The 14,469-nt window shown below is 49.3% G+C and overlaps 1 protein-coding gene across 1 annotated transcript in view; it reads right to left on the bottom strand.

The window, feature by feature from the left end:
- The window catches only part of LOC115171135 (unconventional myosin-X), a gene marked incomplete in the record, with an annotated part of 30,311 nt that extends 22,986 nt beyond the window's left edge, over positions 1 to 7,325 (bottom strand). The window contains 1 exon segment of the mRNA XM_029727669.1: positions 6,627 to 7,325. Within this exon segment, the coding sequence (XP_029583529.1) occupies positions 6,627 to 6,761 (135 nt within the window).
- Positions 7,326 to 14,469: the final 7,144 nt, after the last annotated feature.

Here is a 14,469-nt window from a genome sequence, read left to right as displayed (position 1 = left end):
GGCCTACCTGAAACACTATCCAGGTCAGCTCTGGGCCCCTCGCTGTTCAAACACCACATTTTACTGCTGGGTCTGCTAAGTTTAGGACTCTGCCTCTGCAAAGTGCTTCAGAAAGTTTAAAAAAAATGTGAAAAGAAAAATCCAACTACTAATGTACAGTACTCGCTCTGTATGAGGGTAGACGCCAGGCGGAGGGCCGGAGGTCAAATGAAAGGATAAGAAGAAGGTGTGAGTAATGTGATTGAGTTCAAGTTTAACCCAGGGAGAGGTACTGCAAACGTCAGACGAGCCCGATAGGAATGACTGAATGGTGTCGTAAAGCAATTTGTGAATGAGGCTCTAGCGGGCTGTGGCCCTCCCCTGCTCCTGGCTCTGCTTGGCCCTCGTCAACCCTCAACCGTCTGGCCAAATCCCGTTCTCTAGACATTCTGCTCACACCAGGCACAGCCTGAGCCTGCCATGTCTGACTGAGAGAAAACTGGTGACGGAACTGATTGCCAATTGCCATATGGGAAGTCTTGCATATAAATCCAACAAATAAATCCTCCCCAGGCTTATTGTGAGTAGGTACTCTCTAAGAAAAGAACACTGTCACTGAACATTATCTCCCCTGTCCGTTTATCTAGGCCAGAGATTCCCAAACTTTTTCACTCGCACTTATTTCCTTCAATTCACACATTTTGTCATGAGGTGCAGAGAAAATGTTGCAGTTTTAAAGCTGATTTTCTTGCAATTCGGTACATTTTGCCTTGTCTAATGTGTATTTATGTGACATTTGAGTGACTCAAACATTACAACAAAATCTATGGGCTAGTTGATCTGGACAAGTGATAAATATCTCTCTAATGTATACAATGACTGACGTGACAAGAGGAAAACTGATGATGCACTAACCAATTTATAAATTGCACCTTGTGCATTCCACTATTACAACTTCAGGAGTAAGTTGAAAGCCCCTGCCGATCCCTCGCCCCCCCCCCCCCCCCCCCGGTTTGGGAACCACTGATCTAAGCTACCTCTTTAAATGCATAGTCCCAAAGGTGATAGAAGGAGAAAAGAAGGAGGGAACGGCGTGCTATTCAGAAGTCTGGAGGAGTCGATCTCGAATGGAGAGAGTAGACAGAGTGGAAGAGAGGGCAGGCAGGGGATGAATCATCCGGACTGGAGCCGGGGCCAGGGAAGGAGGGAGGGAGAGAGTGATGCCGTGATGTATTCGTTCCGTGGCTCACTTCCGCTCTCCTCTGGCCCCCCTCCACCACCACCACGCCCTCCTCCCTCCTCCCCCTGCCTGGCCCTGCGGCTCTCCTGGGAGGCTGAGTAACCAGGATGAAATGCTCAGGCTCTGCCAACGCCAGCCTGAGGACCAGATGTGTGGCCTGAAGGTGGTGAGGCCGCGACGCAACGGAAACCAAATATAAACCAGTGTACCGTAACACCTCTGAAGACTCTTTTCTAATAAAGAGAGCGGAGGGGAGGGCAGAGGCATCGCCGTTAACCGGTTAACGGGACCCACTTTCGGGCAAGCCAGGACTGGACCTGCTTCTTCCCGGTAATGCTGGCAGCTAACGTAGACAGGCACAATGCCTGGTGGCAAACATAGCTAGGCCTAACTTCACATTGCATCTAGCAGAATGCTGAGATTTAAGTGGAAACATGGAAGGGAGAGAGAATGACGGATGTCCTCTCCTAAAATTAGTGCCCTGGCTATCTCAACACTGGAGGCATTCATCTCAGCCTGCCTGACTGTTTGGGCAGCTGTTGCGAGAGCAATTTCTTTGAATCAGGATTGTAAACATGCAGGGAAAGGTTCTGAACTGGCCTAGGCAGGGACCACTCTGCCAGCCAAGCCTGCACAAGCGTCACAACTGCCATGCCTCCAACCTCAGCAGGAGCACAGGCCGGGCACAGAGCGTCCCTCCATAGTTTCAGTATTATGGATGTTACGCTTCACAACCCTTCTTGGCAGCGCAGAGGAAAACGTCGACGTAGTAGATGGTGGTGGTGGTGAAGATGGTGGATGGATGTATCTGGAGCGGATGGGAGACTCGTCACTCCTCCACCAGGCCTGTGGGTAGCTGTGGTCATCCCTGGCAGCAGCAGGGACCATTTAGCTAACAGGCTTTTAGAGAGAAAACGTTCCAACACACACACACAGGGAGGGCTGGGAAGTCTGACCTACTGCCTCAAAGTGCGGCTTGTCCAACGCTGGACGTAACTGAGGCCACTGTGTAAACAGTGGAACTTCCCTGTAGGGCTTTCCCAGGACCAGGACTCATCTACGACACCCACCTTCCAACTCCACCCCCAAAACCACCATTGACACCATGGAAAGCTAAATATTACAGTTCACAAATCCTTTGATTTTCCCTGGGATGGACGGCCTTCGGAGTCTGTGCTGTAATGGGGCATTCTTAGTCTGGGTCAGCTGAGGTCTAACGGTTGGCTCAGCAGGTAGTATTGACTGGTCGTATCTATATCCAGCACACATCAGTGAGAGGGGTCAGGCCCGGGAGGAAACAGGATTAGCAGTAGACAGGAAATCAATAATCAATATTTTCTAGGGAGTTGTGTCCGGTTGTAGTTAAGGAGCTGATACAATCTCAAGTGGGAGGTTAGGCCTACTGTTGTAGAAAAGGGTATGAACACACAATAACCTAAGTCACTGGAGCAAACGAAAGCCAGTGGTTTGAACAATAGGCCAAACCCCCATCACCACTCATTCACATAGCCTATGCTCACTGTAGTCCAGATAATACAACATGGATGGCCACACAATGAATGTGAAATTAGATCATTATTGATTGGAACAGGGATGTTCTTTAGAGGTTACTCTCTCTGTTCTCTTTTGGGACAGGAAGTGTGCAGCACACTATTGGGTAAATCCATATGAATTCATTTTAAAAGCTCACAAACAGGGTTGTCAAACTATTTAATAATTTCTTGCACAAAACTATTTTGAATAGAAATTGATATATATTTTTTTTAAATCTTTAACGTCAATTATCTAAAACCGTGTAAACTCAGATTTTATTCATACGTTGTAGCTTAGACCCTACTTTAGATCCTCTGAGGTGTTTGTTGTGCCGCCATCGGTTGAGACACAACATGCTGTCGAATACAGGGTGGGTGTGATTTCAATCATAGAAAACAAATCTGAGAATGGACCTATCCCTTCAGACTAGCTGTAGCTGGTACACCATTAAAATGCCATTTTAAGTTCTAATTACGACCACAAAGATGGTCGCCGGTCCACCCACCGTCGAATGTCAACGGGTCATGTCTATAATATTATCTATCCTTCAATGATTTCAATAGATTTCCTACGGAGGATTGACAGTAGCCTAACATGTAAAACAACATATTCCCATTCAAGTCAACATTCTCTGATATGTGGACCTCCAACCATCTTTGTGGTACTATTTGAAAGTCTAAATGTCTATTTGATTCTCATTTTAGTACATTTATCAGCCAAAACCTGACACCCACCCTGTATTCAACAGCATGTTGTGTCTCAAACTGATGGTGGGCACAACACAAACACCTCAGATTATGTAAAATAGGTTATAAACTACAACATAAGTGAATATGTAATAAAAAATAAATAAATTATAAAACAGTTTGACAACTCTGTTCGTAAGCTTCTAAATGATATTAATCTCAACCGTTTATCTTTTCCAGTGATGAAGACATGTCTCATGGTATGGTGGGGTATGCAAAATAAGTCAACGTTGAGCACCTTAATCTCTTGAAGGTTTTGGCATTCAGGTCCAAAAAGTCACTTTCTGAGCACTTCTACAATGGGCAAATGTGTATGGAAGGTTTTGTTCGAATCAAAAGGGGTGCTGTCAAAAAGTGAGTGAACTCAAATGGATTTACCCTACTGTAAGTCACAAAGGGGTAATGACAGAGAAAAGACATGATTGAGGGGCTAAAAGGGGTGGTGACATTTTTTGGCCTGGATATGCATGGCTAGGTTAGATGGGGGGGGGGGTTATGCTATATGGTGGGAGGTTGAGCACAGGAGGTTGGCGGCACCTTAATTGGGGAGGACAGGCTTGCGGTAATGGCTGGAGCGGAATAAGTGGAATGGTATCAAACACATCAAACATGGGTTCCATGTGATTAATGCCATTCCATTAGCTCCTTTCCAGCCATTATTGTGAGCCGTCCTCCCCTCAGCAGCCTCCACTGGGGTGGAGTGGGTCTTACTTTAAACCCATCAAGCGGCCTTAACTGAGACATACTACAATAACCCTGCATTGATTGAGGAAATGGACCCAGGTTGGAGTTTTTTTAACTATCACTGCCAGACAGATGGTGCATAATGATCAAGACATGGGATGTTTGCCAAGAAGAACAACTCTCCAGTACTGACACCTCTCTGGATCCCCCCGAGCACCACATGTTCCTCTTATCTCCGGACCAGACCAGTCTGTTAGTGCAGTTGGACTGCTGGGAAGAGACCTGCCTATCCATCGCAACTCAAGACCATTTTCATTCAAAAAAGTATCTCCCTCCAGTTTGTAAAACATACGCGTGTAACAGCTGGCCGACAGAACGGATGATAGGAACGGATCTAGACTATCACTCATAACATCTTCAGAGGTGAACAGTAGGGGAGAGTGGACTGTTCGTCTGGATGGGTGTTTCATGTTCTGGTTGTGGAAGAAGACATGCTGCCCAAGTCCAACTAAGCACTGCAAGCAATACAGAAAATATGACTGAAAGCATAACATTAAGAAATATTGAATTAGGCCTACAACTAGAGGGCTTGCTAAGCTGCGGTCAGTAATATCGACTTTGACGATGAATTCAAGGTAAAGCTCCTTTTTAATGGACATGTGAGGAGGGTACAGTACGTTGTGTACTAGATTGATGTGAAGAGGTTACCTCAATACAGGGTAACAATGACCCCTCACAAGTGGGCGGACAATGCTGAACTCTCTGTGCCCGAATAGAAGACTGACATTACAGAGAAGACAAGGCCACAGTCTTGTTTGCCATACAGTGGACGGAGGCCACAGGATCGATTCCATTCAACACTGTGCTTTTTGGTTGCATCACACTGTGTGAGATTACTCAATGTTGCCCAGGCTTCAAAGAACAGGCCAAACACAGGGATCAACACACATTCTGTCTGTCTGCGTGTCCTGTATCCATGACAGTGTAACTGTATTTTATTGTGATGGAGGGAGCAGGTCACATGACCTGACACACTCCCTGTATCCTGGAAAATGAATCAGTCAGGTCGGCATGATGGTACTGGTACCACTTCAAAACTGTAAATATAGGCTCTGTGACAAAGCTGGTCCAACACAACCTCTAGTCTAGGCCTATCTTTGTGCACATAGGCCTGCTCATTGCTGCCTATGTCTGCATGTTACCATGTGTTTCAAGAGCTGGTGTTCAGGGCAAAATCAGGAAGGTGGGTAACTAGGGTGACAAGGGGTCGTGTAGCCAGCTATACCAGCTATACCTATCTGTGGTGAGGAATGAAATTGGTTTTGGTTGAAGGGCTGCCACTTGTGTGTTGCCCTTCAAAGCAAGCTGCACAATGATTTATGCTGGCTATGTAGGTTATGCTTAGTTATAACTATGTTATAACTAAGCTCACTGGTCACCATAACAACACCCACCCGTAGCATGCGCTCCAGCAGGTATATCTCACTGGTTATCCCCAAAGCCAACACTACCTTTGGCCGCCTTTCCTTCCAGTTCTCTGCTGCTAATGACTGGAACGAATTGCAAAAATCGCTGAAGTTGGAGACTTGTACCTCCTTCACTAACTTTAAACATCAGCTATCTGAGCAGCTCTCCGATTGCTGCAGCTGTACACAGCCCATCTGTAAATAGCCCAACCAACTACCTACCTCATCCCCATATTGTTTTTATTTACTTTTTTTGCTCTTTTGCACACCAGCATTTCTACTTGCACATCATCATCTGCACATCTATCACTCCAGTGTTAATTTGCTAAATTGTAATTACTTCGCTACTATGGTCTATATATTGCCTTACCTCCTTACTCCATTTGCACACGCTGTATATAGATTTTTCTATTGCTATTGACTGTACGTTTGTTTATTCCATGTGTAACTCTGTGTTGTTGTTTTTTGTCGCACTGCTTTGCTTTATCTTGGCCAGGTAGCAGTTGTAAATGAGAACTTGTTCTCAACTGGCCTACCTGGTTAAATAAAGGTGAAATAAAAAAAATTAAAAACAAAAAGATAACTATGTTATAACATGTACATGTGTCATAGTAAGCAATCAGATTCAAATACAATTTCTACTTTGTGTACTCTCAAACGTGTTCCATGCAGGTTAAATGCTTGATTACTTTTTATAAACATGTAGCGTCAGCCTTTATGGCGTGTTATTATAATTTGTTATGTCTCCCTACGTAGCAAAATCCCAATTGACTGACATATTGGCTGTTATTTAGTAGTCCTGAAGATGAGAATAATACGTAGGCTGTGCATAGATGCGTATGACAAGTCTTAAGGCTGTGCATAGATGCGTATGACAAGTCTTAACAACGCCGTATAACTGCATCATAGGGGAGGAGGGGGCAGACAAATCATATTAACATGGTAATACTAATAATGCATGCAGATAAGGTTACTTACACGTCCGTTGCAGGTCAGATCCTCCTTGTTGCGCAACTCAAAAGATTCTTCCTCCTCTTTCTCCCCATAGTCCCGTCCGAGCAAATTGAAACCCTGCCTGCAGCACAGAAACCAACCAAATCCTTGCACAGGCATTCAAATCGGGTAAAGTCAGGTGTTTTCGACTATTCTTGTCGTAAAGTCAACATTCACCGTCTGGCCTCTGGGGGTACGCGTGTACGTCTCACAGTACGTAACTAAATCCAGAGTCGCGTGAGGATAACATCCAAGTTGAACAGCTTCTCTCCACAGACTTCCAGAGGGAATATGACAAACAGACACATACGCCAAGAGCACAGTCCAACACTAGCCTATAGAAGAAACATGGAAGCTATCGAAGAGTTCAACCTGGTGAAAGTTAGTCTGAAAGTTGTGTCAAATCTGACCTTCCAAAGGTCTAGTTGTTGCCTTGTCCCGAGACTTTGCTCTTATCTGAAGTCGCTGCGCAAGTTATAACAAGCTAACTAAAATACCAATGTATCTACTTTCAAGCCTAAATACCACTACTGGCTGACAAAACCATGAATATTGTAAATAAAAGCCGTCTAAAGAAATCAATATGAGGAGCGAAATTCGTGTTGCCTGCTGCTGTTCATATACTACAGTGTAGTAGCTAAACTAAACGGTAGGCAAGCGATTATGACTTACTTGACTTGAGTTTGAACAAAAGCGTGCCAGAGATCAGCCAGCCTTGAATGGGCGGGTCGAGCCGTCCCCTCATGTCGAATGAGAAATGTAACTGGCTGGACTATAACACGCCCAGAAAAAGGCACGCCCATCTTACACGCCCCCTCTTCCAACAGACTATTGCGTCACATGCCTCTTTGATGACCTACGACTTTACCATCCTTGCCCATCATTCTTAAGAAAATATGTTTTCTTACCACATGTCTACTTCATGTTTGTGTGAAGGCTACTGTAAATACGGTGTTGGTAGGCCTAAGCCAGTACTTGTGTAATTGTGTATTTTCATGCTGTTTTTTCTGGTTGATTTAGCGTGTGTGCGTGTGTTGTGCGTGAGAGTGTGTGAGTGTGTGTGCATGCCTAATGGTGATGTTAATACAGGCATGTGCCCTCGGAAACACAAGAAATGCCTCAATAGGAAGCAGATGGACTCTCTCCCTTTATTCTCTATTCCAGTAAACTCCCTTCAATGACTTTACAGGCAGTTATGGTGATCACTGATCACTAATAGACAGAGCTCTTCTTCCCAAATGTTGTTAACTGAGATAAGCCTGTCTGTGACTTTGGGTTTGCACTACAAGAAAGCATTTTTCTTTACTTGTGATATCAGATTGAACTCATGAATGTATTACTTTGTGGTTGGAACTTCTTAATTATGATTACCAGATGTGATCAGATTATATCTAGATGTGTTTTTAGCCAATATAAATTTGGCAAATTATACTTGTTGTTTTGTTCCAGAGTGAATATTGATCAGTAATTACCATATAATATAGCTTTGACACTAGACTAATATACTAGACCGGTGTATGAAATTTGCTTAGAGAGCAATTCAGGAGAACTAGAAAACAACCAACACCTCAAAACTTTTATCCACATTCCCCTGACTTACATAGGCCTACAACCTCTTAAAATGGTCCACACGCACACAGTCGTGAAGAAGGCGCGACATTGCCTCTTCCCCCTCAGGAGGTTGAAAATATTTGGCATGGGACCTCAAATCCTCAAAAAGAGCATCTTGACTGGCTGCATAATTGCTTGGTATGGCAACTGCACCGCCCTGGATCGCATGGTGCTACAGAGGGTGGTGTGGAGAGCCGAGTACACCACTCCCTACCATTCAAGACCTCTATATCAGGCGGTGTGAAAGGAAGGAAAATTGTTAAAGACTCCAGCCACCCAAGCCATAGACTGTTCTCTCTGCTTCTGCACAGCAAGCAGTTCCAGAGAAACAATTCTGACACCAACAGGCTCCTGAACAGCTTCTATCCCCAAGCTATAAGACTGCAAAATAGCTAACAAAATGGCTACACAGACTTTCTGCATTGACCCTTTTATTATTGCACAGACTCTATGCACACTCACAGGACTACACACCCACTCACACCCACTCACACCCACTCACACTGAGACACACAAACACACACATAACATGCACACACACTCATACTAACTCAACACACACGCACACACACTCACATACAATCCTTAAATATGCTGCTGCTACTCTGTTTATCATATATCCTGATGCCTAGTGTCACAAGGTGTGGCTCAAGGAAGCAGGAGAGGTAGAGTCAAGCACAGGAGATTCCGTGAATACTTCTTTAATATATCCACACGAAAGAAAAAACACCAGCACGGTCGGGCAGGGCGTATAAATAAAACGCACCACCCTCTCCAAACATAACGCAGGGACGCAACCCAAATATAAACTCAGCGTAAAACACGGGCAGAGGAAAACACAGACCCTCACTTCCAAAACAAGAGCCCTGACAAAAACAATCCCGCACAAAACACAAACCTACCTAGCTAGCCTAAATACCCCACCCTACTAACAACTAATACAAAACAGGTGCGTGCCTATCCTAGACCTAACTAACAGAACGTGAAAACAGAGGATCGGTGGCAGCTAGTAGGCCGGCGATGACGACCGCCGAGCGCCGCCCGGGCAAGGAGGGGCGCCACCTTCCATAGGTCTCGTGACAGTACCCCCCCCCCCCCCGACACGCGGCACCCGCAGCGCGCCGACGCCGGCCTTGAGGACGCCCCGGAGGGCGAGGCGCAGGGCGATCCGGATGGAGGCTGTGGAACTCCCGGATTAGCGTTGGGTCCAATATGTCCCCCACCGGTACCCAGCACCTCTCCTCCGGGCCGTACCCCTCCCAGTCCACGAGGTACTGCAGACATATCACCCGGTGCCTGGAGTCCAAGATGGACCGGACTGTATACGTCGGGGCCCCGCGATGTCCAGGGGGGGCGGAGGGACCTCCAGCACCTCATCGTCCTGCAGCGGACCAGCTACCACCAGCCTGAGGAGAGACACATGAAACGAGGGATTAATACGATAATAAGAAGGAAGTTGTAACCTGTAACACACCTCGTTTATTCTCCTCAGGACTTTAAATGGACCTACAAACCGCGGACCCAGTTTCCAGCAGGGCAGGCGGAGGGGCAGGTTCCGGGTTGAGAGCCAGACTCTCTCCCCTGGGGCAAACACTGGGGCCTCACTGCAGCGACGGTCCGCGCTCTTTTTTTTGTCCCCTGGCCCGTTCCAGTGACTCCTGGACGGCGTTCCAGGTCTCCCTCAAGCGCTGGACCCAGTCCTCCACCGCAGGGGCCTCCGTCTGGCTCTGATGCCAGGGCCCCAGGACCGGCTGATAACCCAACACACATTGGAAGGGTGACAGGTTGGTCGAGGAGTGGCGAAGAGAGTTCTGAGCTAACTCGGCCCACGGCACGAACCTCGCCCACTCCCCTGGCCGGTCCCGGCAGTAGGACCGCAGAAACCTGCCCACATCCTGGTTTATCCTCTTTACCTGCCCATTACTTTCGGGGTGGAACCCTGAGGTCAAACTGACCGAGACCCCCAGTCGCTCCATAAATGCACACCACACCTGGGACGTGAACTGGGGACCTCGATCCGAAACGATGTCCTCAGGCACCCCGTAGTGCCGGAAGACGTGGGTGAAAAGAGCTTCCGCGGTCTGCAGGGCTGTAGGAAGACCGGGTAAAGGGAGCAGACGGCAGGACTTAGAGAACCGGTCCACAACAACCAGGATCGCGGTGTTGCCCTGGGACGGCGGGAGATCGGTGAGGAAATCCACCGCCAGGTGGGACCATGGTCGCTGCGGAACCGGGAGGGGCTGTAATTTCTCTCTAGGCAAGTGCCTAGGAGCCTTACTCTGGGCGCACACCGAACAAGAGGAGACATAGCGCCTCACGTCCTTCCCCAAGGTGGGCCACCAGTATTTCCCACTAAGACCACGCACCGTACGCTCAATCCCTGGGTGATCCGAGGAGGGTAGCGTGTGCGCCCACCGAATCAACCGATCGCGGACACTGAGCGGGACGTACTTACGACCCACGGGACACTGAGGAGAAGTAGGTTCCACCTGTAACGCCAGCTCGATATCCGCATCCACCTCCCAGACCACCGGTGCCACCAGGCAGGAGGCTGGAAGTATGGGGGTGGGATTGGTGGACCGTTCCTCGGTGTCATGGAGATGAGATAGTGCATCGGCCTTAGTGTTCTGGGAACCTGGGATGTACGAGATTGTGAACTGAAATCTCGCAAAGAACATCGCCCACCTGGCTTGACGAGGGTTCAGTCTCCATTGCCGCCTGGATGTACTCCAGGTTACGGTGGTCGGTCCAGATGAGAAAAGGGTGACGCGCCCCCTCAAGCCAATGTATCCACACCTTCAGGGCTCTTACCACAGCCAGCAACTCCCTGTCCCCCACATCATAGTTACGCTCCGCCGGACTCAACTTCTTAGAGAAGAAAGCGCAGGGGCGAAGCTTCGGTGGCGTGCCCGAGCGTTGTGATAGCACAGCTCCTACCCCAGCCTCGGACGCGTCCACCTCTACTATGAATGGCAAAGAGGGATCCGGATGCGCCAGCACCGGAGCATCGGTGAACAGAGCCTTCAGACGGCTAAAGGCCCTGTCTGCCTCCGCCGACCACCACAGCCGCACCGGGCCCCCCATCATCAGTGAGGTGATGGGAGCCGCCACCTGCCCAAAGCCCCGGATAAACCTCCGATAGTAATTGGCAAACCCCAAGAACCGCTGCACCTCCTTCACCGTGGTGGGAGTCGGCCAATTACGCACGGCCAAAATGCGGTCACATTCCATCACCACACCGGATGTGGAAATGCGATATCCCAGGAAAGAGACGGCTGGCTTGGAGAACTCACATTTCTCAGCCTTAGCGTATAGGTCATGCTCCACCAGTCGCCCAAGCACTTTACGCACCAGAGACACATGCTTGGCGCATGTAGCGGAGTAGATCAGAATATCATCGATGTACACCACCACACCCTGACCGAGCAGGTCCCGGAGAATCTCGTCCACAAGGGATTGGAAGACGGCGGGAGCATTCTTTAACCTATATGGCATGACGAGGTACTCATAATGGCCAGATGTGGTACTAAATGCAGTTTTCCACTCGTCCCCCCCTCGGATACACACCAGATTGTATGCACTCCTGAGATCTAATTTCGTGAAGAAGCGCGCCCCGTGAAATGACTCTACCGCCGAGGCGATGAGAGGTAGCGGGTAACTGAAACCCACCGTAATAGCATTTAGACCTCTATAGTCAATGCACGGGCGCAGACCCCCCTCCTTCTTCTTCACAAAAAAGAAGCTCGAGGAGACGGGTGAGTTAGATGGCCGAATGTATCCCTGCCTCAAGGATTCAGTGACGTATGTCTCTATAGCCACTGTCTCCTCCTGAGACGGGATACACGTGACTACAGGGAAGTGCAGCGCCTTCCTGGAGGTTTATCACACAGTCTCCTCGTCAATGAGGTGGTAATTGGGTCGCCTTCGTTTTACTGAAGGCGATAGCCAAATCGGCATATTCTGAGGGAATGTGCATGGTAGAGACATGGTCTGGACTCTCCACCGTAGTCGCACTGATGGAAACCCCTATGCATCTGCCCAAGCACTCCTTTGACCACCCCTTAAGAGCCCTCTGTCTCCACGAAATCTTAGGGTTGTGAGTGGCTAGCCAGGGGATCCTAGTACCACCGGAAACGCCGGGGAATCAATGAGGAAGAGACTGATACTCTCCTCATGACCCCCCCGCATTACCATGACCAGTGGCATGGTGACCTCCCTGACCAGCCCTGACCCTAGTGGTCGACTGTCTAAGGCGTGCACGGGGAAGGGTTGGTCCAGCTGGACCAAGGGAATCCCTAACTTAGCGGCGACCCCATGGTCCATAAAACTCCCTGCCGCGCCTGAATCGACTAGCGCCTTAAGCCGGGAGTGAGGGGAAAAAGCGGGAAAGGACACTAACGCATACATGTGACTGACAGGGGGGTGTGGGTGAGGCTGGTGCTGACTCACCTGAGGTGTCAAATAAGTGCTCTGCCTGCCCTCTAGACTCCCGGGTGAGCTCCTCCAGGACCGGTCCACAGTGTGTCCTCTGCGACCACAGGCGGTACAGGAGAGGGCTCCCCCTCCAGTCTTCCTGGCTACAGCCCCCCCATAGGCGTGGGTGCAGGAGGGCTGGGAGGTGGAATGAGCGGGGCCCGGTTCGGATGCCCACGGGCGGCCAGCAGATTGTCCAAACGGATAGACAGGTCAATCAGCTGGTCCAGGGTGATGGTCGTGTCCCTACAGGCTAACTCCCGGCGGATGTCCTCCCTCAAACTACACCGGTAGGGATCTATTATGGCCCTCTCATTCCAACCCACTCCAGCGGCCAAGGTCCGGAACTCAAGAGCAAAGTCCTGCGCACTCCTCGTCTCCTGTCTCAGATGGAATAGCCGCTCCCCCGCCGCTCTCCCCTCCGGGGGATGATCGAACACTGCCCGGAAGCGCGGGTGAACTCCGGGTAGTTGTCCCTGGCTGAGTCCGGACTGTCCCAGACGGCGTTGGCCCATACCAGGGCTCTACCCGTGAGACACGAGACGAGGACGCTGACACTCTCCTCCCCCAAGGGAGGAGGACGGACGGTCGCCAGGTATAACTCCAGCTGGAGTAGGAACCCCTTACACCCAGCGGCCGTGCCATCGTACTCCCTGGGAAGGGGGGAGTTTAACCCCCCTGGGACTGGGTGCTGTGGGTACTAGTTGGGGTGCCGGCTGTTGAACCGGCTGGTCAGTGGGGCCGGAAGCGCTTCGGTCCCATCTCTCCAGGCGCGCCAGCACCTGGTCCATGGCGGTACCCAGACGGTGGAGGAGGGTGGAGTGTTGAGCGACCCTCTCTTCCATGGACAGGGCTGGCGCTGAAGCTCCTGCTGACTCCATTTTCTTTGGTGCGGGATTCTGTCACAAGGTGTGGCTCAAGGAAGCAGGAGAGGTAGTCAAGCGCAGGAGACAGATGATTCCGTGAATACTTCTTTAATATATCCACACGAAAGAAAAAACACAAGCACGGTCGGGCAGGGCGTATAAATAAAACGCACCACCCTCTCCAAACATAACGCAGGGACACAGCCCAAATATAAACTCCGCGTAAAACACGGGCAGAAGAAAACACAGACCCTCACTTCCAAAACAAGAGCCCTGACAAAAACAATCCCGCACAAAACACAAACCTGCCTAGCTAGCCTAAATACCCCCCCCACTAACAACTAATAAAAAACAGATGCGTGCCTATCCTAGACCTAACTAACAGAACATGAAAACAGAGGATTGGTGGCAACTAGTAGGCCGGCGACGACGACCGCCGAGTGCCTCCCGGGCGAGGAGGGGCGCCACCTTCCGTAGGTGTCGTGACACCTAGTCACCTTACCCCGATAAATATCTACCTCTACCACTCCAGTATCCATGCACACTGTAAATATGGTATTGGCACTGACCCTGTATATAACTACTGACCCTGGAACTGACCATGTATATAGCTACTGACCCTGGAACTGACCCTGTATATTGCTACTGACCCTGGAACTGACCCAGTGTATAGCTACTGACCCTGGAACTGACCCTGTATATAGCTACTGATCCTGGAACTGACACTGTATATAGCTACTGATCCTGGAACTGAACCTGTATATAGCTACTGATCCTGGAACTGAACCTGTATATAGCTACTGATCCTGGAACTGACCTTGTATATAGCTACTGACCCTGGAACTGACCCTGTATATAGCTACTGACCCTGGAACTGA

The sequence above is a fragment of the Salmo trutta genome, chromosome 32, assembly GCF_901001165.1.
Source record: "Salmo trutta chromosome 32, fSalTru1.1, whole genome shotgun sequence".
Taxonomy (NCBI): domain Eukaryota; kingdom Metazoa; phylum Chordata; class Actinopteri; order Salmoniformes; family Salmonidae; genus Salmo; species Salmo trutta.
The sequence above is the reverse complement of the archived record's forward strand: the minus strand, read 5'-3'. Positions and strand labels throughout refer to the sequence as shown.